At 46.0% G+C, this 24,630-nt stretch overlaps 1 protein-coding gene across 3 annotated transcripts in view; it reads right to left on the bottom strand.

Annotated features, from left to right (window-relative positions):
• The window catches only part of LOC106572259 (protein bassoon-like), a 188,495-nt gene that overhangs the window by 87,112 nt on the left and 76,753 nt on the right, over window positions 1–24,630 (bottom strand). For all 3 annotated transcript variants that reach the window (XM_014146306.2, XM_014146305.2, XM_014146307.2), the window contains exon 3: window positions 3,430–4,737. In XM_014146306.2, coding sequence (XP_014001781.2) covers window positions 3,430–4,737 — 1,308 coding nt within the window. The remainder of the gene's footprint in view (window positions 1–3,429; window positions 4,738–24,630) is intronic.

Raw genomic sequence — 24,630 nt, 5'->3', positions numbered from 1 at the left:
TCTTGGTCCCCAATCAGTCACTCAAGCTGTACTCTGGGGTCTATTTATAGCCCTGCCATTGTCTTTAGGTCTGGCTGGCTCTGGCATTGACCCATTGTACTGTACAACATTTCACATAGACCTTTGGGGAGCACAATGCTTAATCTATGATCTGCAAAACTGACTGTTAGGTGGGTCCCGTGTGGCTCAGTTGGTGGGTTTGATTCCCACGGGGAACCAGTATGAAAAGTATGAAAAATGGATGTACTCACTACTTTAAGTTGCTCTGGATAAGAGCGTCTGCTAAATGACTAAAATGTAAAAAAAAAAAAAAATGAAGGAGCAATGGTTTCATGATCTACACTGAATAAAATAGAAACGCAACATGCGACAATTTCAAAGATTTTACTGAGTTACAGTTCATATAACAAAATCAGTCAATTGAAATAAATTCATTAGGACCTAATCTATGGATTTCACATGACTGGGAATACAGATATGCATCTGTTGGTCACAGATACCTTTAAAAAAAAAGGTAGGGCTGTGGGTAAGAAAACCAGCCAGTATCTGGTGTGACTGTCATACACGTCAATCCAGAGCATCCCAAACATGCTCAATATGTGACATTTCTGGTGAGTATGCAGGCCATGGAAGAACTGGGACAATTTCTGCTTCCAGGAATTGTGTACAGATCCTTACGGCCTGGGACCGTACATTATCATGCTGAAACATGAGGTGATAGCGGTGGATAGAATGCAATTATGTTCATTGTCCGTAGCTTATGCCTGCCCATACCATAACCCCACTGCCACCATGGGGCACTCTGTTCATAACGTTGACATCAGTAAACACCTCGTCCACACAACGCCATACACGCTGTCTGCCATTTCCCAGTACAGTTGAAAGCAGGATTCATCCACGAACAGCACACTTCTCCAGCGTGCCAGTGGCCATCGAAGGTGAGCATTTGCCCACTGAAGTCAGTTACGACGCTGAACTGCAAACCCACCGTTTCATCAGCTGTCCGGGTGGCTGGTCTCAGACGACCCCACAGGAGAAGAAGCTGGATGTGGAGGTCCTGGGCTGGCGTGGTTACACGTGGTCTGCGGTTGTGAAGCCGGTTGGACGTACTGCTAAATTCTTTAAAACGACATTGGAGGCGGCTTAAGGTCGAGAAATTAACATTAAATTCTTTGGCAACAGCTCTGGTGGATATTCCTGCAGTCAGCATGCCAATTGCACGCTCCCTCAAAACTTGAGACATCTGTGGCATTGTGTTGTTTGACAAAACTGTCCATTTTAGAGTGGACTTTTATTGTCCCAAGCACAAGGTGCACCTGTGTAATGATCATGCTGTTTAATCAACTTCTTGATATGCCACACCTGTTACGTGGATGGATTATCTTGGCAAAGGAGAAATGCTCACTAAAAGAGATGTAAACAAATTTGCTTTTTGTGCGAATGAAACATTTCTGGGATCATTTATTTCAGCTCATGAAACATGGGACAAACACTTTACATGTTGCGTTTATATTTTTGTTCAGTATATATTCGGAGTTCAAATCCTATTGTGTACTCAAACTATGAAGTTATTTCAAGGTAACACGTGGGATGAAATTGTGATTGACAATGGGATATAGCTGTATGAAATCACAAAGGCCTATATTAGGTAAATATGATCAGGTTTCAGAGAGACAACTTGAGAATAGAGACAGCTAATAACATCTTACAAGCCTTCCCCCACCCCCATATTTCACAAAGCTACCCATCAACCAAGACACGCCGAGTAGGTTTGTCTGAATTCAAACCCAGGGATCTAAATCCTGCTTTATGATTTCTCTGACGTTCCTTCTGCTAGGCTGTGAGTCAGTGGGGAGGATTAAAAACACCCAGTAATTGGTACACTGCAACGGCAGCACTCTAAATTCTGGTCACATGCACACAGACGAAAGCCTGAACCTCCCTGAATCATAGAGGCTAGAGAGAAATACATCTCCCATCTCCCAGCCTTTAATTGGCAACCTGCAGATATGCACAATGGTGATTTACTCAACCTTTTTCCCAGACTCCTCAACCCCCATTTAGGGAGACTTCTGACCTGGCTTTCTGCAGAGAGGGAGAGAATATCAACTAATCCAGTTGCTGACCCTCGTCAATTTGGTTAACGTCTCATCTGACATCCGTTTATGGACGATTCACTAATATATTTAGGACAATGAGGAGAGCTTTCATAACTGTATAGCCTACCAAATAAACAAGTTGTATGAGAGACAACAGTAGTTTCCAGGACACAGATTAATCCTAGACTAAAAAGAAAGCGCAATCAAGGATCTCCATTCAAAAATGTATTTTAGTCCAGGACTAGGCTTAATCTGTGTTCGAGAAACCGCCCCATAGAGTATAGCTACTGTTACACAGGCCGTGTTTTCCCCCCGAAAATATCCAACGTAAAGAGAAGACCAGGCAAGTACAGTACACCCACAAAGGTCCTTGAGACTGAACATCCCTGATGTTAGGGGGCTCCCAAGTGACGCAACGGTCTAAGGCACTGCATCTCAATGCATCTCACTACAGACCCTGGTTCGATTCCAGGCTGTATCACAACCGGCCGTGATCGGGAGTCCCATAGGGCAGCGCACAACTGGCCCAGCGTTGTCCGGGTTAGGTTTGTAAATAATATTTTGTTCTTAACTAAAGGTTAAATAAAAATAAAAACATTTGGGTTTTACTAAGCCACTCAACAGCTGTCTGTCCAGCTCCTTTCATCGCTCACTCCACCATCAAATCATTAGTATGCACATGCTTTTCAAGTTCTGTGTGCTTATCTACAGAAAAGAGCTCTGAGAGGGAAGAAGGGCTTCATTATAAGTGATTGGAACAACTCTTTTGAATACCAATGAATGGGAGGAAAAACCAACGTTTTGTGTTTCCCACGCACCCCTTTAATCAGGTATCCTTGAAGAACCACTCGCCAAAATTGAAAAACTGCCTCTATCAATTGGAACGGCAAAATAAGAGAAGAAATTAATTGTTGCAGCGGCAGACATGGTAGAGATATAAAGCTTGACCTGCCGCGACACTGTCAAGGTGTGATTGCTGTAAATAAGTTTGGTCGAGCCGCATTATTCCCAAAGTAATGACAAACAGGAGCACACCTCTCAGTGAAGGATCAAGGGCAATAAGAGGGGGAGAGAAGGAGAGAGAGAGAGAGTGAGAAAGGGAGGAGGATATTACAGCGAGATCGCACCACTATGTGGTGATGCTATGCTGTTGAGCTTGAGATGAGATACAAGCCACATTCCCTGAAAGGGACACAATACAGATTTGATAGTTGGAAGAAGAGAGAAACGTGACTGAGAGGTAGGGAGAGAGAGAGAGAGGGGAATAGAAACAGATAGAAAGGGTGAGAGAGGAGGTAGAGTATGTGGAAGAAGGGAAAGTCTTGCTTACCTCCAGGTGAGGAGCGGGGTTGAATCCGCACAGGTTGCACACTTGGGCGTGGCACTGGGTGCAGGAGGTGTAGTTGGGCGGCTCGGCTGTGCTGCCGATGTTGAGCTCCGTCTTACACAGGGGGCAGTTGACTTTGGGCTTCTCAGGCTCCACAGGCTCCACCGGCTTGGGAGCAGGCTCCTGTCTGGCCGCCGGCTGCTGCTGCTGTTTGAGGGGAGACCCTTGCTGCTGCTGTGGCCCCTTGTGTTGATGCGCAGGCGACTGCTGCTGTTGGGGCCCTTTCTGAGTTGGTGCATGGGAGCCACCCATTTGGGGTGCATGGGGGCTACCCATTTGGGGTGCATGCGGGCCACCTGTCTGGAAAGGTTTAGCACCAGGAGGTCCTTGTTGTTTATTGGCAGGTCCACCCCTGGCAGGGGAGGGCTGGGAGGACGGTGGCCCTGAGAGGGGGTCCACAGATGCCAGGGTGCTGGCCGCCTGGTTGAGGAGCGACGCCCCAAAGCCAAACAGTTTGGTGAGGCCGTCCTGGGGGGGCTGCCCCTGGGGGGCGGAGGGTCGATGTGCGGGGGAGGAGCCAGCGCTGGCAGCCTGGCGGCCGCCCTGGTGTATCGGGGTACCTCTACCCAGGTCTGGCTGGGAGGGAGCCTTGGCCATGCCCACCAGGGGAACTGCTCCAGGGTGGGGTATCCGGGGCTGGCCGGGACCTCCAGGCCCTCTCTGGCCATATGGGATGTGCTGGGGAGAGCTTGTCGAAGACCCGGGCAGGGAGGCTGAGCCGGCGACAGGGTGTCTCTGTAGGCCAGGGGAGGGCTGTGGCTGATGCTGAGCCTGGGGGTTGGCTTGAGGCTGGGTTTGGCCAAAGGGCTGTTGCTGGGGCTGGCTTTGGCCGTAGGGCTGTTGTTGGGGCTGGGATTGACCATAGAGCTGTTGCTGGGACTGCCCATAGGGCTGGGATTGACCATAGGGTTGGGGCTGAGTTTGGCTGTAGGGCTGTTGCTGAGGCTGGGATTGACCATAGGGCTGGGGCTGAGTTTGGCCAACGGACTGTGGCTGGGATTGACCGTAGGGCTGGGCCTGGGGCTGAGTTTGACCATAGGGTTGGGCCTGGGGCTGGGAGTGGGGTAAAGACTGCAGTGGGGGCTGGGGATGGGATTTTAGCTGGGCTGGATGAACAGGTGATGGCTGGACAATGGGTTTGGCTTGGTGGGATGGAGAGTGGATCTGCTGCTGGCTCTTGGATCGTGCGGTGGTCATGTCAATGCCCAACGCCCTCTGCATCTGGCAGTTGAGACAGAGCCACTCCTGGACCTGGGAAACACAAACAAGAGAAAAAAACATGTTAACACCACAACAAGTATATTCATTCATGTACTCCTCTTTGATCTTTTTAAACATATCAAGTGTTTGAAACATTTGGTCAATCACTACTGTAATTGGAACCTTCCAATATGTCTATTTGTCCAAGTTTTGACTTATGGGATTAAAGAAAGTAAGTTTACAAATGAGTAATATCCAGTAGCAATTTAACCACAAATGGACTGCTGAACAGACTGATTGCTGAGTAAATAACCGCAGCCTGGCAGTAGATTCACTTCATAATCTAGAGATAATGAGCTCACAGCTCCTCCTCCTCTTACAGATCCAGGGATGTCCTCCCCTGTGTCAAAGCCTGCTTTCCCACCCCACCTTCAGCTGTTGAGAGGCGGCTCTCCAAGTGAGTTAAACCAGCCTCCACTGCCCCGTCATTATGTTTCCCTTTTCTTTGTCTTTTTTTTCTTTTTTCCTTTTTTTACATTTGAGTCCTTTAGCAAACACTCTTATCCAGAGCGACTTACAGTTAGTGCATTCATCTTAAGATAGTGCGGTGGGACAACCACATATCAAAGGCATAGTAAGTACCCTTTCCCACAATGAAGTAGCTATCAGCAAAGTCAGAGTCAAGTGTGAGTGTTAGTTCAGGACTGGACAGATAGGGAGCTACCCTCCCGTAGGGGTGGGAGGGCCACGAGAGCAGAGGTGGCAGAACGGAGTGCTCGTGTTGGGGGTGTAAGGTTTGAGCATAGCCTGAAGGTAGGGAGGGGCAGTTCCCCTTGCTGCTCCATGGGCAAGCACCATGGTCTTGTAGTGGATGCGGGCTTTGACTGGAAGCCAGTGGAGTGTGCAGAGGAGTAATGTGAGATGAGAGAACTTGGGAAGGTTGAAAACCAGGCGGGCTGCAGCATTCTGGATAAGTTGCAGGGGTTTGATGGCAAAAGCGGGGAGCCCAGCCAACAGCGAGTTGCAGTAGTCCAGAAGGGAGGTGACAAGTGTCTGAATTAGGAGATGCTCTGCATCCTGTGTAAGGTAGGATCGTACTCTACGAATGTTGTAGCACATGAACCTGCAGGAGCGAGTCACTGCTGTTGATGTTTGCAGAGAACGATAGGGTGTTGTCCAGGGTCACGCCTAAGGCTGTCACGGTCAGGAAATTTTGTCAGCCGGTTATTGTTATGCAAAAGACTGCCGGTCTCACGTTAATTGACCGTAATTAACATAAACACGTTTAGCATCTCCAGGCCTCCACACATACAAGCAGCTGAAATGCATCTTTGCAACATCTACTTTCAAAATAGTATAATAAATCAACTGAATATACACCATCACAATAAATCCATTATTTATTTTAGTCAGGTTTAAAGGAACATTATGATATAAAGAAAATGTATTTCCGAAGAACAGAATATGAGTTATCTGGCTATGCTCCATGCCATAGGCTTGTTCATTTAGCTAACAAGATATGCTTGTAAGTCCCACGCCATTATTTTATATTATATGATTTTAAAGTAAGAAGAATATGATCAAACTAAAATAGAAAGGATATTTTTCCCATTTGTAACGCCCTGGTCATAGAGAGGGGTTTTTGTTCTTTATTTTTGGTTAGGCCAGGGTGTTACATTGGGTGGGCGTTCTATGTTCATTTTTCTATGTTTTTGTATTTCTTTGTTTTGGGCCGTGTGTGGCTCCCAATCAGGCACAGCTGAAGTTCATTGTTGCTGATTGGGAGTCACACATAAGTAGCCTATTTTTCCTTTGGGTTTTGTGGGTGATTGTTTTCTGTCTCGTTCATTTTTGACCAGACAGGACTGTTTGCTATCGTTGCTGTTTTATGTTTTTTTTATAGTGGTTCATTTTATTAAATATTCATAATGAATCCACAACCACCGCTGCATCTTGGTTTTCCTGCAACGACAGCCCTTACAGAATCACCCACCAAGAAACGGACCAAGCAGCGGAGGAAGGAGAGGCACCAGGAGAGGAGCTATCATGAGTCGTGGAATTGGGAGGAATTGCTGGACGGTAAAGGACCATGGGCTCAAGCTGGGGAGTATCGCCGCCCGCAGTGGGAGATCGAGGCGGCGATAGCTGAGAGGCGCTGGTATGAAGCGAGGGAGCACAGCAGACACGAGAGGCAGCCCCCCCACATTTTTTGGGGGGGGCACACGAGGAGATTGGCGGAGTCAGGCGGTAGACCTGAGCCAACTCCCCGTGCTTACCGGAAGCAGCATGGTACTGGTAAGGCACCGTGTTATGCTGTGAAGCGCACGGTGTCTCCAGTGCGTGTGCATAGCCCGGTGCGCTATAGGCCAGCCCCCCCGCAAGTGCCATGCGAGTGCAGGCATCGAGCCAGGACGGATTGTGCCAGCTCAGCACGTCTGGTCTCCAGTGCGCCGTTTCGGTCCAGGTTATCCTGCGCCGGCTCTGCGCACTGTGTCTCCAGGGTGCTGGGAGGGTTAAGTTCGCCCAATGCCTGCGCTCCGCCCGTGCCGGGCCAAAGTGGGCATTCAGCCTGGAGTGTGGGTAAATGGCCTAAGTGCCAGAACCCCAGTGCTCCCCCACAGCCCGGTTTATCCTGTGCCTCCTCCATGGACCAGGCCTCCAGTGGGTCTCCCCAGCCTGGTGAATCCTGGGCCAGAGCCGCCCGCCAGTCCAGAGCCGCCAGAGCCGCCTGCCTGTCCAGAACCGCCCACCAGCCTGGTGAGTCCTGTGCCTGCGCCCAGGGCCAGGCCTCCTTCATGTCTCCCCAGCCTGGTGAGTCCTGTGCCTGTGCCCAGGGCCAGGCCTCCTTCATGTCTCCCCAGCCTGGTGAGTCCTGTGCCTGTGCCCAGGGTCAGGCCTCCTTCATGTCTCCCCAGCCTGGTGAATCCTGGGCCAGAGCCGTCAGAGCCGCCCGCCAGCCCGGAGCCGCCAGAGCCGCCCGCCAGCCCGGAGCTGCCAGGGCCGCCCGCCAGCCCGGAGCCGCCAGGGCCGCCCGCCAGCCCGGAGCCGCCAGGGCCATCAGCCAGCCCGGAGCCGCCGGAGCCGCCAGGGTCGCCCGCCAGCCGGGCGCAGCCAGGGTCGCCCGCCAGCCGGGCGCAGCCAGGGTCGCCCGCCAGTCTTCCGGCGTGGCCAGGGGCGCCACCTAAGTGGGCGACGCCGAGGGTGGAGCGGAGGCCACATCCCGCACCTGAGCCGTAAGAAGGCCCACCCGGACCCTCCCCTTCAGAGTCAGGTTTTGCGGCCGGAGTCCGCACCTTTGGGGGGGGGGTACTGTAACGCCCTGGCCATAGAGAGGGGTTTTTGTTCTTTATTTTTGGTTAGGCCAGGGTGTTACATTGCAATGCTGCGGGCATGTTCTATGTTCATTTTTCTATGTTTTTGTATTTCTTTGTTTTGGGCCGTGTGTGGCTCCCAATCAGGCACAGCTGAAGTTCGTTGTTGCTGATTGGGAGTCACACATAAGTAGCCTATTTTTCCTTTGGGTTTTGTGGGTGATTGTTTTCTGTCTCGTTTGTTTTTGACCAGACAGGACTGTTTGCTATTGTTGCTGTTTTATGTTTTGTTTATAGTGGTTCATTTTATTAAATATTCATAATGAATCCACAACCTCCGCTGCATCTTGGTTTTCTTGCAACGACAGCCCTTACACCATTCTGGAGTGAGTGCACGTACTAAGTGGCTATGTTGAGCGTAAAAGTGATCGTTTGAAACAGGTCCTATACGCTAGATTTAGAGCTATTTGGCAACGTTAGTTGTGAATAATACAAACCTAACAATGTCTTAGAAATGAAAAACATGATGAGACTATAGGCTTTTGATGATTTCAGAAAGTAGCAAAGAAAGCTTGAGCTCTGATCCTCGCCTCAGGCTGCACAGCAGTTCTCTCATCAAGTGGTCATATTTTCACCCATCAGACTAGTCTCAATTTTATCTTGTCTTAACTAATATGTAAAATTGGTTTTGATTTAGAATGGCCCATTTATCAAATGGGCAGGAAATAGGGCAGGGGGAAAAATACAAGCTATCTGTATGCACTCAGATAGCGAATGGAGGCCGCGCGCTTTCCCGCTAGTGCGTTTTTCAATGATGCCTGGTAGGCTACCTCGGTTTTATTGCTGAGCATGTGCTTAAAATGAGCATCTGAGAATAAATAAAAATATAAAATAATATATAAAAACACTTATTTCACTCCATGCATCAACCGCTCTTTGAGGAGCATGCTCTCGCTGTGCGACAGGTGATTGTCCACCGAAACTCTGTATGCCATTGGCTCTCCAACCCTGTTCGTGCAGCTAACCAGTGCTTCATTTGGGAAACCAAGTAAAATCTGTTCAGCAACATCGATAGTAACATGTTTTCGCAACAAAACATATTTCACTAAACTGTAGACAGCCCCACTGCGCGCTCGAGAAAGCAACAAAGGAGAGGGAGGAGGAGATGAAAACGCATGATGCTGAGATATTCTGTATAGCTAAAGGTAATGTCACCCAATTAATAATGAAAATATTAAAAAATCCCTATTACTAGGTGATTCGAAATCGCCCTCCACAATCAATGAACCGTTCTCTCCCAGGCTCCTGAATATACATTTTGTAGCATAGCATAAGGTAACCATTCAGCATGCATAATAATACAGTCCACACTCGAAGGCGATTACTCAAATGTGTTTAATATTGGAGTATAGGCTAGACCAATTATGTACCAAAGACATCTTAAATCAGTTTTGTTGTATGTTTTTCTGCCATGCGTAATATGCAGTAGGCTATGTATTGTATAACGGCACAATATTTTGGGTTCAGAAGCCTATGGGTATGAATAAGCTCTAATATGTATATGGCTGTTTAGAAAGCTGTCCATTTCCTTGTGTAAGGTTTTGAAACAACATCCACAACGACCATGTTTTACACTCAGTTTCAACCTGCTGTTGAACTTCTTTCTTCAAATTGAGCATCACAGTGAGGTGAGTTTTAATGCATGATACTGTTTGGATGATACATGTTTGATGTGATTTTTGATTGCATTTGCATTGTAGTCAGAGTGGTTGGAGGGACAATAGAGCCCTGAGTACCAGGCCATGAGGACCTGATGGTCGTTAGCAAGTTGGGTACTACCAAAGCATGTAGTACCCAACGGTCAAATATAATTTTACTGCGGTCATAACTCATGACTGCTGGTGTAGCGGTAATAGAGTCACCTCAAGAGGAGGATCTGGCGGTTCACGGTGTCGAGAGCAGTGGATAGATCTAGGAGGATGAGAACAGAGGTGAGAGAGTCAGCTTTGGCAGAGCCTGCATGACACAGAGAAGAACAGTCTCTTTTGAGTGACCTGTCTTGAAGCCTGACTGGTTAGGGTCGAGAAGATCGTTCTGAGAGAGATAATAAGAGAGTTGATCAGAGACAGAACAATCAAGTGTTTTGGAAAGAAAAGAAAGAACGGATACAGGTCTATATTTTTTGACGTCAGATGAGTCGAGTGTTGGTTTCTTGAGAAGGGGAGCGACTCGGGCCATTTTGAAGTCAGTGGTCAGGGATGTTGAGACTGGTGTTTTAAAGGGACTATTTAATGAAGTGATACACTTCATTAAATTCATGTGATACAGCCCGACAGGCGGTGATTCAGCCCGACAGGATGCTCTCAATTGTGCATCTGTAAAAGTTTGTGAGTATTTTAGGTGACCAGCCAAATTTCTTCAGCCTCCTGAGATTGAAGAGGCGCTGTTGCGCCTTCTTCACCACACTGTCTGTGTGGGTGGACCATTTCAGTTTGTCCGTGATGTGTGATGTTGTTTCCTACTTTAACCACCTGGGGGCGGCCCGTCAGAAAGTCCAGGACCCAATTGCACAGGGCGGGGTTGAGACCCAGGACCTCAAGCTTAATGATGAGCTTGGAGGGTAGGTGTTGAATGCTGAGATGTAGTCAATGAACAGCATTCTTACATAGGTATTCCTCTTGTCCAGATGAGATAGGGAAGTGTGCAATGTGATGGCGATTGCATTGTCTGTGGACCTGTTGGGGCGGTATGCAAACTGAAGTGGGTCTAGAGTGGCAGGTAAGGTGGAGGTGATATGATCCTTGGCGAGTCTCTCAAAGCACTTCATGATGACAGAAGTGAGTGCTAGTCATTTAGTTCAGTTATCTTTGCCTTCTTGGGTACAGGAACAATGGTGGCCATCTTGAAGCATGTGGGGACAGCAGACTTGGATAGGGAGCAGTTGAATATGTCTGTAAGCACACCAGCCAGCTGGTCTGCGCATGCTCTGAGTATACGGCTAGGGATGCCATCTGGGCCAGCAGCCTTGCGAGGGTTAACACGTTTAAATGTCTTACTCACGCCGGCCACGGAGAAGGAGAGGGGGGCCCACAGTCCTTGGTAGCGGGTTGCATTGGTGTCACTGTATTATTCTCAAAGTGGGCAAGGAAGGTGTTTAGTTTGTCTGGAAGCAAGAAGTCGGTGTCCGTGACGTGGCTGGTTTTCTTTTTGTAGTCCGTAATTGTCTGTAGACCCTGCCACATACGTCTCGTGTCTGAGCCATTGAATTGCGTCTCCACCTTTGTCCCTATACCGACATTTTGTTTTTTGATTGATTGCGGAGGGAATAACTACACTGTTTATATTCTGCCATATTGCCAGACATCTTTCCATGGTTGAATGCGGTGGCTCGCACTTTCAGTTTTGCGCGAATGCCGCCAACTATCCAAGGTTTCTGGTTAGGGTAAGTTTTAATAGTCACAATGGGTACAACATCTCCAATGCACTTCCTTATAAACTCACTCACCGAGTCAGCGTATAAATCTATGTTATTCTCTGAGGCTTCCCTGAACAATTCCCAGTCTGCGGAATCAAAACAATCTTGAAGCGTGGATTCCAATTGGTCAGACCAGCATTGAATGGTTCTAGTCATGGGTACATGCTGTTTGAGATTCTGCCTGTAGAACGGTAGGAGCAAGATGGAGTTGTGGTCGGATTTGCTGAAGGGAGGGCGGGGGGAGGGCCTTGTATGCATGGTGGAAGTTAGAGTAGCAGTGGTCCAGCGTATTGACTGCGCGAGTGCTGCAGTCAAATGTGCTGATAGAATTTACGTTGCCTTGTTCTCAAATTAGCTTTGTTAAAATCCCCAGCTACAATAAATACAGCCTCAGGATATATGGTTTCCAATTTACATAGAGTCCAGTGAAGTTCTTCAAAGGTTGTCAAGGTATCTGCTTGGGGGGGATATGCATGGCTGTGACTATAATCAAAGAGAATTCTCTTGGGAGATAATGTGGTCAGCATTTGATTGTAAGGAATTCTAGGTCAGGTGAACAGAAGGACTTGAGTTCCTGTATGTCGTTATGATTACACCATGAGTCGTTAATCATGACGTGTACACCCCCACCCTTCTTCTTACCAGAGAGATGTTTGTTTCTGTCGGCGTGACGCATGAAGAAACCCGGTGGCTGTACCGACTCCAACAACATATCAAGAGAGAGCCATGTTTCCGTGAAACAGATAATGTTAAAATCTCTGATGTCTCTCTGGAAGGCAATCCTTGCCCTAATTTTGTCCACCTTGTTGTCTAGAGACTGGATATTGGCGAGTAATATACTCAGAAGCGGTGGGTGGTGTGCACGCCTTTGAAGTCTGACCAGAAGGCCGCTCCGTCTACCTCTCCTGCGGCGACATTGTTTTGGGTCGGCCTCTGGGATTAGATCCAATGTCCTGGGTGGTGGTCCGACCAAAGAATCCACTTCAGGAAAGTCTTATTCCTGGTCGTAATGTTGGTAAGTTGACATCGCTCTTATATCCAATAGTTCCTCCCGGCTGTATGTAATAATACTTAAGATTTTCTGGGCTAACAATGTAAGAAATAATACATGAAAAAAAATACTGCATAGTTTCCCTAAGAACTCGAAGCGAGGCGACCATCTCTGCGTCAGCTTTCCTTTGGCATAAGCCAACCAATGGCTAACCGCCTGTGAGAGAGAATACTGAAGCAGACATTTGTGCATCTTCAGTCAGAAAAGAACTTGCACAAACATTTTCCCCCTGGCACATTTTCCGGCTGTTGCCCGCATTGCCTTCATTGTTGTTTTCCTTACTAATAATAATTTTGGACATGAGTTTGTCCTATCAAAGTAAGTGCCTTATTATCAATATAGATTCTGTATATTGTGTTGTTGTTTCTAATGTAGCACACCGTATGTATGGAGCATAATGTATTTACTGTTTTATTCACGTTTTCAAGTACTGGTAAAAAAAAATTGTATTCTTGCATAAATTGTAATGGACACTTATAATGTGTGTAAAATACTTTTTGGAAGGTTGTACTGATTATGATGAGCTAATGCTAAGCTAAATGCCAGCTATGTGTGGCGCCATGTTTGTTGACATCATACAATACATTCTGGTTGTCTGTCAGACCAAAGAGTTTATAACAAAACGAGGTGAAGGGAGGGTTCATTCGATTGACTTAGATTGTAACTATCGTTAAGCAGGGTTGCCAGCTCAGACCCCCCCCCCCCTTAAAAGGGGTTTTATTTTTATTTAGTTTAAACTTCTCCTGTGTTTGCTGCCCCCATTTATTGGTAAATCCCCAGCATATCAATATTTCCTGCTTCTTATACAACCATGATACCTTCCTCCATGTTTACACCCCCCCCACAAAACCCCTAAAATGGTTTACCCCAAATCTGGCAACCCTGTTTAGCTTCTGTGCTATGGTGAGGCTAGGCCAATGGGTGTCAGCTTGCATGCGCCCGCCCTGCCACAGGTGTCGCTAGAGCGCGATGGGACAGGGAAATCTCAGCCTGCCAAACCCTCTCCTAACCCGGACGACGCTGGGCCAATTGTGCACCGCCTCATGGGTCTCCCAGTCATGGCCAGCTATGACACACAGCCTGGGAATCAAACCCGGGTCTGTAGTGACACCACAAGCACTGCGATGCAGTGCCTTAGACCACTGCGCCACTCGGGAGTCCCCCGCAAATTAATTTTAGCAAACATTTGGTCCCCCAAAAAATGCGTCCCTCCGTTGAATTTCAAAATCCCAATGTGGCCCTCGAGCCAAAACGTTTTCCCACCCCTGAGCTAGGCAGTAGGCTTGTATTTGGGGTGATGATCTGTGAAGCGATAACATTTTATTTGCTTTGTGATTTGTCAAAAACTGTAAATGACTTCTTGTATACACCGTAACAACTACATCAAAGATTTGTAATATGTTGAAAAGTGGCCGAACTAAGTTAATATTTTTCTGGCAATGGGCGCAGCCATTTTTGACTTTGACTTTGTTTATTTGCATCTCATAGTGAATGGCATTCTGGGACTAGGGAGTTTTCGATGTCAAACATGGCTGCCATCATAAAGAATTTCGCTGCTGTTAGCTTAGCTGACACGCATTTATTTTCTAAACAATATTACATTTCTCCCTTGTGCTCACCAGAGATGTTGTACATTGTAAACAAGTCTAGCTGTTAGGTCGCTAACTTATGTTTAGTTTTTTTGTCAGTGAAACATGTTATTTAGACTGGTTTATGGGATTAGTTTGGCTGTGGATGTGTTCCGTGTGATGTTTGGATGATGAAGTTCGCATTTATCTTTTACAATAAAATATCAAATTTAAGAATAAAGTAGTGAAGACCTTTATTTCACATCAGTACAAGGCATTGTTTGGATGCTTTTCAGACAGCAATGCTGTTTAGACACATTAGTTGCATCATACGTTCTGTTGCTACTGTTCCAATCACATATTTGCGATGGTATACTACAGGGACCACTCGACAATGATCACAATTATGTGATTGCATGCATCAAAGGGTTCAAATCCCCAGCTACAAAAAACGCGACCTCAGGATATGCGGTTTCCAGTTTGCACAAAGTCCAATGTAGTTTCTTGAGAGCCGTAGCGGTGTTCGATTGAGGGGGGATATACACGGTTGTGTATATATTTCTCACGTATTATCTTTGCACTCCTCTTCCCTCTTTTTCTCTTCCCTCTAATTACAGAAAATGTAGATAGCCTTCCTTGAATAGTAATTGGCGATAAGTTAAAAGTCAATTTCTTTCACCTGACACCAAAAAAACTCCTCTGTCGCTATCATCCTGCGAATCAGGTCAGATAACTTTGATGTTAATGAGTGTATGAGTCCCGTGGCTCTGTGCATGGCGGGGAGCAGTCAGCAAGCCAGGTCTGCACGGAGTGAACAGTCAGCATTTAGGAGGCAGCTCTTCAACACTGATCATGCCAACTCACCTCATTCTCTGCTCTCACATAAGCCAGTGAAAAGACAGCTAGGCAGGCAGTCAGGGAACGACATGAAACCGGTATCCTCAGGTTTCAGCAGCATCACTAGCTGATCATACAGCACAAGGTCCTTGGGTATGTATATACGTGGGATATGGCGTTCCTATCAAGCACCCTTCGCAACATCCCCTACTGTTGCCTATTGTGGCTTCTTGCTGAAACCTTCACCACCATAGCCAAATGCCACCCATTTACAGACTACCCTGTTCCTTTTTAATTTGTGAGCCCCTCATCCTTTTTCCTGGTCCCAGATCTGTATGCGCGTTTACCGTAGCCAATATGTCTGACTATCGTAGCTGGCTAAAACGCATGCAAATCTGGGACCAGGTTACTCATCCTCCATCCACGAAAACACACAGATGCGCTCCCACACACAGACAGACAGAAACACACCCCCACACACACAACCCCCCACCCCCACACACACTTCCTGTCCTGATTGTCAATCATTAATCCAGGGGGTCATTTCGAACTAATTAAACTAATCCAGAGATCATCCTCCTCTCCCTGTGTTCTGTCTCTGTCTCTCCACGGCGGAACTCTGTGAATGGAAGGATGGAAGCGGAGGTGCTCTGTTCTAATCATCCGAGGCCTTATCAGAGCATCTCAGCCCGTGTCCCTGTGCCCTCCCATCACTCCTCCAAAGCAGCGGAGCAGTATGAGGAAGCACTCAGGAGCTCTAATTTAATCTGTAATTAATTACTGGTGGTACAACGAGGGGCAGAGGAGACAGCCCAGGAACTAGCTTGTGTGTGTGTGTGTGTGTGTGTGTGTGTGTGTGTGTGTGTGTGTGTGTGTGTGTGTGTGTGTGTGTGTGTGTGTGTGTGTGTGTGTGTGTGTGTGTGTGTGTGTGTGTGTGTGTGCATGGCAGGAGAGACAGCACAGGAACTAGGAACTCGACTGGTGTCACACTACTGAGAGGACAGAGGAGACACAGGCAGTGCTATAGTTGGAGTTGTTATGCCAGAGATGTTCTTGTTTGAGAATTGCAAGTCACTTTTTCGATGGTAGTGCGTCTAAAGCTATTAGTCGGATACATGTAAACACACACACATGTATACATGCGCACACATGCACGGCACGCACGTGGGCACATGAACACACACACACACACACACACACACACACACACACACACTGATAGATCAGCATCAACAGACTAAGAAGGGGTCGGAACGCCATCATTTGCGGAAAACAAATTCTGACGTCGTACAGTTCCCCAACAAGCGTGACAATTTCTGTGGCCTGTCGACTTGCACACCCGTGTGACACGCAGGCAAAGACAGGCTGCATGCCTCCGCCACAGACACACAGGCACCAGTTGCCCCCCCCATGAAAAATTCATCAGACAGGTTTGGAAACACAGCTACTGCTAAACAAACAAAATGGTGAGCCCATAAATACACTGAAACAAATGTTGAATATCTTTTTTATTAGTAGAAAGATAACAGTAGTATAACTAGCGATACAAGTAGTGTTATTCCAAGCCCTGTGTTTTTTGTACAGATTGTACACACTGTGGCTTATTGAGAGTGAAAAAAGGCCTACTACAAAGCAACACTACTCACTGCACGCAAACACACAGGCACAGTGGAGTCCAGCTCCCAGTGAGTAGTTCCTTAGTGAAGAAGTTCTACTCCAACAGAGTCTTAATTAGCCAATCAGTGATGATTACTCTTCTCCAGACGGCCCTGTGTGTGTGTGTGTGTGTGTGTGTGTGTGTGTGTGTGTGTGTGTGTGTGTGTGTGTGTGTGTGTGTGTGTGTGTGTGCGTGCGTGCGTGCGTGCGTGCGTGCGTGCGTGCGTGCGTGCGTGCGTGCGTGCGTGTGTGTGTGTGTGTCACCTGTCAGCTCTATATCTCAGTTGTTGGCATTGCCAGCCTGCCCGGCGCCCACCACAATTTCCATTCACTCACTAACATTGATCAACATCCAACGGACACAAGCTTATGCTCCAAACCCTCATAGGGTAATTTTTCCCCTTAATCATATCACAATAACATTTTACCAGTTGATTTTAGACAAATCTAATACTTTTTTGTGTACATGTTTTTCAAAAATAGGTTATTGAAATATGCAAATGAGGCAATGTCTCCCTAAATATGCACATATTTGCATATCGTGCAAATACATTTTTCTGGACACTGGAGGAAGTCAGCCTAAATATTTTGGTTTTGTTATGACACTTCAGGACCGGACTTGTCCAGAGCAGATTTCATCTTTCTATCTATAAAATTCAAAAGACATGTTATCTGGAATAAAACATTGACAGTATATAAATAATTTCCCTTGAGCCAGTCTGGAGAATATATCTAAGGATAACCACAAAAAATTTGGTGACTGCAGATGCTTCTGAAGCTGAGAAAAATGTGTTGTCATGTGGGAAGAGTCTGACTTTTGTGAAATGGCAGTTAAAGTACACTGAATTTAAATTACCAAACACCAAATGTTTATTTATACCTAATCACCATCTCTTCAAAGTAAGTTACTAAATATAGTCCAGTTTGTAACATTCTCTATGAAATGGGCTTTTAAATTGTGTGTCATTTAATGTAGTGAGCTTTCAAATAATTGATGCACGTTCCTTTTAAATGGGTTAACTTTCGATAAAATGTTGATGACGATAGTATGATAAACTAAAAGAAAATATAACATTCCCATCCACGTTTTTGAAATGTTTGTTTACTTTTTGAAAATACTCATATTAATGGACCAAAATACCAACAAACCTCAAAATTGATAGGTAGAGTCAATAATGTCATTTCAGCCTTTAACGTAAGCCGATAGCTTACCGATGAGGAAGGAACCACTGTGGAGAGACACTGACCATGGCCTGAACCATTTGTATAGTATTTGTAGCTTCTTGAAGAACGATTAAGGCAAACACAATGCCATTTAGACATACATGTGGCAATACACAGAGATAGTCTTTCTACAATATAAGCATATGAAAAGACAAATGTATGTTGGAGTTGAAAACGCTCTAGCTGAGTCCCTGCTGATTATAAATGGTTATGAACATACAATGCATTCAGAAAGTATTCAGATCACTGAATACTTTTTCTACATTTTGTTACGTTACAGCCTTATTCTAAAATTCATTCAATAATTTTCTCCCCTCATCAATCTACCCAATACCCCATAATAACAAAGTGAAAACAATTAGCTAATTTATTAACCAGAAAAAACAGAAATACCTTATTTACATAAGTATTCAGACCCTTTGCTATGAGACTCGAAATTGAGCTCAGGTGCATCCTGTTTCCATTGACCATCTTTGAGATGTTTATAGAACTTGATTGGAGTCCACCTGTAGTAAATGTAATTGATTGGACATGATTTGGAAAGGCACACACCTGTCTATATAAGGTCGCACAGTTAACAGTACATGTCAGAGCAAAAACCAAGCCATGAGGTCGAAGGAATTGTCCTTAGAGCTCAGAGACAGGAATGTGTTGATGCACAGGGTTAGAAAAACATTGTGCAGCATTGAAGGTTCCCATGAACACAGTGGCCTCTATCATTCTTAAATGGAAGAAGTTTGGAACCACTAAGTCTCTTCCTAGAGCTGGCCGCCCGGCCAAACTGAGCAATCGGGGGAGAAGGGCCTTGGTCAGGGAGATGACCAAGAACCCAATGCTCACTCTGACAGAGCTCTAGACTTAAACTGTGGAGATGGGAGAAACTTCCAGAAAGACAACCATCTCTGCAGCACTCCACCAATCAGCCTGCTTGGAGTTTGCCAAAAGGCACCCAAAGGACTCTCATATCATGAAAAACAAGATTCTTTGGCCTGAATGCCAAGTGTCACATCCGGAGAAAACCAGGCACCTCTCATCACCTGGCCAATACCATCCCTAAGGGTGAAGCATGGTGGTGCCAGCATCATGCTATGGGAATGTTTTTCAATGGCAGGGACTGGGAGACTAGTTAGGATCGAGGGAAAGATGAACGGAGCAAAGTACAGTGAGATCCTTGATGAAACCCTGCTCCAAAGCGCTCAAGACCTCAGACTGGGGCGAAGGTTCATCTTCAACAGCACAATGACCCTAATCACACAGCCAAGACAACACAGGACTGGCTTCAGGACAAGTCTCTGAATGTCCTTGAGTGGCCCAGCCTGAGCACGGACTTGAACCCGATCATAGATTTGCAGTGGTGGTGCTGCTGGTGGTGGTGGTGGTGGTGGTGGTTGTGGTGGTGTTGGTGGTGCGGTGGTGGTGTTGGTGGTGGTGGTGGTGTTGGTGGTGCGGTGGTGGTGGTGCGGTGGTGGTGGTGGTGCGGTGGTGGTGGTGCGGTGGTGGTGGTGCGGTGGTGGTGGTGGTTGTGGTGGTGGTGGTGGTGCGGTGGTGGTGGAGCGGTGGTGGTGGTGGTGGTGGTACGGTGGTAGTGGTGGTGCGGTGGTGGTGGTGGAGGTGCGGTGGTGGTGGTGCGGTAGTGGTGGTGCGGTAGTGGTGGTGCGGTGGTGGTGGTGTGGTGGTGGTGGTGCGGTGGTGGTGGTGGTGGTGGTGGTGGTGCGGTGGTGGTGGAGCGGTGGTGGTGGTGTTTGTGGTGGTGGTGGTGGTGGTGGTGGTGGTGCGGTAGTGGTGGTGCGGTGGTGGTGGTGTGGTGGTGGTGGTGCGGTGGTGGTGGTGGTGGTGGTGGTGCGGTGGTGGTGGTGGTGGTGGTGCGGTAGTGGTGGTGCGGTGGTGGTGTGGTGGTGGTGGTGCGGTGGTGGTGGTGGTGGTGCAGTGGTGGTGGTGGTGCGGTGGTGGTGGTGGTGCGGTGGTGGTGGTGGTGGTGGTGGTGGTGCGGTGGTGGTGCGGTGGTGGTGGTGGTGCGGTGGTGGTGGTGGTGGTGCGGTGGTGGTGCGGTGGTGGTGGTAGTGCTATCTGAGGCGTAACATGATGAAACTCTCATTGAGAAACAACAGGCCGCTCCGGGAAAGCTCATTACCCACTCTGTCAGAGGGAAAGGCTACTGAACATCAGAGCCCAGTCACAGCACTACCAGGCTTTTAGACCTGCCGGTCAACCAGCAATCCCCCATGCAAGTCAGAGAGAGAGAGTGTGTGTATGTGCGTCTCTATGTCTTTTAATGTCTTCCAATCTTGTTTTAGGGAAGCAGCCACCCAGCCTGGTTCAAGGTCAGCTGAGATTGAACTGTAGGATGTTACGAGTTCTGGCCAGTCCATCTTTACTGCTGTTTACAATGAGAACACTTCTCCAGAAGCGTCTTTCTCTCCATGGAGAACTTCAATGTAGTCTTTCTCAATCATATTATTTAGAGTGCACTCCGTTTCTATATATTAATTTGCTTCATTTTAGTTATACTTGAGAAGTATTAACCTCGCCAATCAGTCAAGGTGGCGTTTTGTCAATGCGTGTTGTTGAGCACAAGAACAAATTATAATTTGTACTGTTTTGTTCAGTGGTGTAGAGGTGCCTGGAGAAGTGGGTTAACTCGAATTGTGCCAAATTCTATGACAAACAATGACCTAAAACAATAAATCTCTTATGGATTAACCCAAACTGTACTGTGCAAGTAGGCTAATAGTAGGCCTACTATTGAAATAGATCAATGAGGCAGTCAGCTGAGTTAGAAATTCACAGAAAAACAACAATGATTAAACAAACCACTTCAGGAGACCACTTTTGAGGTCTGGGAAAAATCTACGAAATGTACTGTATGTTCTCTAGCGCACATGAGATGGAGTTTACAAAACAAATGGCCACTGGATTGATGGAAATAATCATGATATCATTCTGTCAGGAAGGCATAGGCTACTTTGTAGCTAGTTAACATTTAATTGACAAGGTTTTCGGGAAAGCCTTTCAATCTACCAGAAGATGGTTAGATCTATCATTAGCATCACTATATGTTTCCTGTTCCTTAATTGTTTGAAACCTGGACATTTTACTTCATATTATGAGGCATGTCTGACCAAGCTTCAAGGTAGCCTAAAGCCAAAATCCCATCATAGAAACGTGTGAGTGTGATATTTCCATTTTTTATTTCTAAAAAACTGTTTTTGCTTTGTCATTATGGGGTATTGTGCGTAGATTGATGAGGGGGAAAAAAACTATTGAATCAATTTTAGAATAATCCACCAAATGTGGAAAAAGTCAAGGGGTCTGAATACTTTCCGAATGGTGGCCTTCGTGTACACATTTATCAAAAGTATGACAAATAGGTAAGAGGACTGTAGAGTATGTGAGACAATGTATTGATCAAATTTCCAGAAACATACAGAACAGTAGATGTACCGGTACTGATGGGCTTGTGTCCCCAACGGCACCCTGTCCCCTACATAGTGCACTAATTCTGACCAGGACCCTACGGGCCCTAGTCAAAAGTAGTGCACTATCTAGGGAATAGGGTACCATTTTGGACGCAGCCATGGTGATGGTGATGAAGCACCCTATTCACACCCTAATTATGTGTACAGAGTGGCCAATAGATGATTACTGTCATAATGAATAATCATCTGCCTCATTATGGCTATAGACCAGCCAGTGAGATTGATCATCTACCGTGGGACAGGAAGAACCAGTCAATATGGACCCAGGGTCGTGTTCATTATGGAACAAATTAAATGTTTCTTATTGAACAAGTTTAGGCAGTTCCTGTTTCAATCCGTGTCATCAACTTCCACCAATCAAAAATGCAGGTGATATACATGGGCTAGCCTGGCAAGCCAACTCCATACAAGAATGACATGACAACTGTAATCTGAGAAGTTGGCTAAATAGCATGCAATGTGTGATGGATTGGATAACATTTGAAATATTCTATAGTATTTTATAGTAGTTTAAGAAATGTTACCTAAATTGTCGACAGTACAAGAGCACTTCAACTGCAGTATATAAGGACTGAATATCAATTCATTTTTCCCATTGGAAACATCCACCTAACCCAATTTTATACCTTTTCTCAGGTGAATTCTTTTCCATTTGGTTAGAGAACAGTCCCTGTAGTGATAATGTACTAATAATATAAAACTCCATTGGTGCTCTCCATTACAACAGAGTGCTAGTAAGTGTATCCTAACAGTCCTTCAGTATTTACAACCTGACAATACGAGCCCAGCGGCGGCCATTTTCTCCAGCTAGAGCTACCGCTAACGTTTCAACATGGCTGTGTTGCACTGTAATGTACTTTACTGTAGCTCTTTGACTTAGATGAACATGACTTGATGGATGCAACAATGAATCTGCATCATCTGAACATGTCTACATTCTAAACTCTCCACTATTTCTTCAACTGAAACGTTGAGATTTTCCTCATACGCAGCTGTCTGAAATTCAGATGAATTTACGTGTGAAAGTAAGATCAGAATAATTGCAAGGAATGTTTTAGATCTCTGCAATAGAGATGATAAGGATGATGATGAGAAAAGTGAAGGCCTACATTGGATATTTGACAAAACTTATCTATGAACATAATTACTCCATGTAAAAATAATGCAGAAAAAGCGTTGGCCAAAGGGCACAATAAACGAGACTTTGAAAGAGTTTAGAACTCAACTCATCAAAGTCCTGCGGGTAAAGTGCCCCATCACTCTTACTTCCTTATATGAGCTGCGGAGCTGCAGCAGATATCTTAGACTTAGGCAAGATCTAAGAGATGAAATACACAATCAGGTCATTCTCAATCTCACTGGAATTACTACTGGATCACACCAACTCCTCATTGAGGAAGTCATAAACACTCACACACACGCACACACACACACACACACACACACACACACACACACACACACACACACACACACACACACACACACACGCACACACACGCACACGCACACCTACACACACACTCTCTCTTTCTCTCTCACATACACACCACCACCACCATCAATGCCACTCTCTCACAGGTCTATCAAACCCCACTGACCCCCCTTACCCACAGGACACCCCACCCATTCCTTACAGTGTGAAGTCCCCTCCTGATTGGTCAAAGGTGTCGGCCAGTATTAAAGACATCTGAAGCTGTTGAAGACCATCAACAATAAACTTCCTGTTTTTGTTTTTGTGTTCAAAGCTACTATGAGATTCTGGTTTGTAATCAAAAGCACTATTTGAAATAAATATATTATGATCATCTGCATGTTACTTTATTACAATCGGCCTCAGAACTTTGTCTCGCGGCGACTGGCTGATCGTTAACAATCTCACTATGAGCGAGGTCATGGCAGATCAATAGTGAATTTCAGTAAAACTGGAAAACAATAGCCTCAACAGAACCCAGCCAAAGAGGGTTAGGGGAGGGGACTGGGGGGGTTGTATTCATGTTTTAAATGTGATGTGGTTCCAGAAGCATGCTCCCTACCTTTAAAGTGTTTACAGTGACCAATCAATTTAAAAGGGAGTTCTGAGGTACAGTATAGACACAGACATACAGATAGACAACAGCCTTCAGGCTGGAACACAACTGGGGGTTTTAGGGAACCTTAGTTATCACTAAGAACCAGCTTCAGGTCGGCCTTTAAACGTCTCCAAAGAGCTATTTTCCTCGATCAATGGCAGCCTTTGGTTTTGGTACATTTTTCTTCCCCGTTGTGTGAAGGAATTGGAGATCAAAACAATGAGATGGTGCAGGCAGACAGGCAGGCATAAGAAGCCAGAGGAGGAGGCGTCATCCTGAAATAACACGTGTAATTGTCCGTGACCAGCTTTGCTGACAATCAAAAAACTACTGCTGTCAGACTTGCCGCGAACAGCGATGAAGACATCTTTGAGCAGTGCATCAGGATAAAACATGAAAGTGCTCATTAGAAACGCCTTTCTTCCAAACTTGACGCAGCTATTTGAGCTTTTTTCAGGGGTGAAAGTGTATTTCATTTCTTCCCGGTACGGGAGATCCCCCTCCCTCCCCCCCAAAAAATATTCATATAATTCAATAGGATCTCTGTGGGCCTAGTCTTCATTTTGTTGATTTCTTTTTATTATTTAACTTTTAAAATGTATTACTTTTTATTGTAGCATAAACACAACAAGTCATGATGTTTTCCTCTGATTGTCAAGTAATCACTTCATCGGGCTCCTTTACTAGGCTACCCGTGGACATTCATCCACTCGCAACATATTTCCAACCTACAAACGGTGTTGAATGGAGTCTTTTACATAAAACACCAGAAAGTGTAGGCCAATGACATTTGGCGAATGTCATTGGCCTACATTGGCAAATTTGTCATGCCTAATGGTGCAAAAGCATACAGTTTTCTGGACATTTTGTTTTAATTGTTGTGATAGGGTCATGTTTTAACAGTACGGCGTACCACACTATTTATTTTGCCGGGACGCCGTACCGGACCGTACCGGACCGTACCGCCTTAATTTCACCCCTGGCTATTTGACTTGCATGTCAAGTAAAAAGAGAAAATACAAAACACATGAAGTGTTTGTAATCCGAACCCTGTTCAACTGATAAAGACAATAAAGATAATAATCAGTGACAGTGAAAACTGCATGTACTCTGTTCATACTTAAGATGTTGTTGTGCATGAACTGTACAAGTCCAGCCCTTTGCACATGTACCCGTAAGTTACACAAACTGCAGTCAACTGCACTATTAAGGACTATGCATACACTCCTAGAAAAAAAGCATTCCAAAAGGGTTATTTGGCTGTCCCCATAGGA

Source organism: Salmo salar, chromosome ssa15 (genome assembly GCF_905237065.1).
Source record: "Salmo salar chromosome ssa15, Ssal_v3.1, whole genome shotgun sequence".
Lineage (NCBI taxonomy): Eukaryota > Metazoa > Chordata > Actinopteri > Salmoniformes > Salmonidae > Salmo > Salmo salar.
Note: the sequence above shows the minus strand (reverse complement) of the source record. Positions and strands in the feature narration are given on the sequence as shown.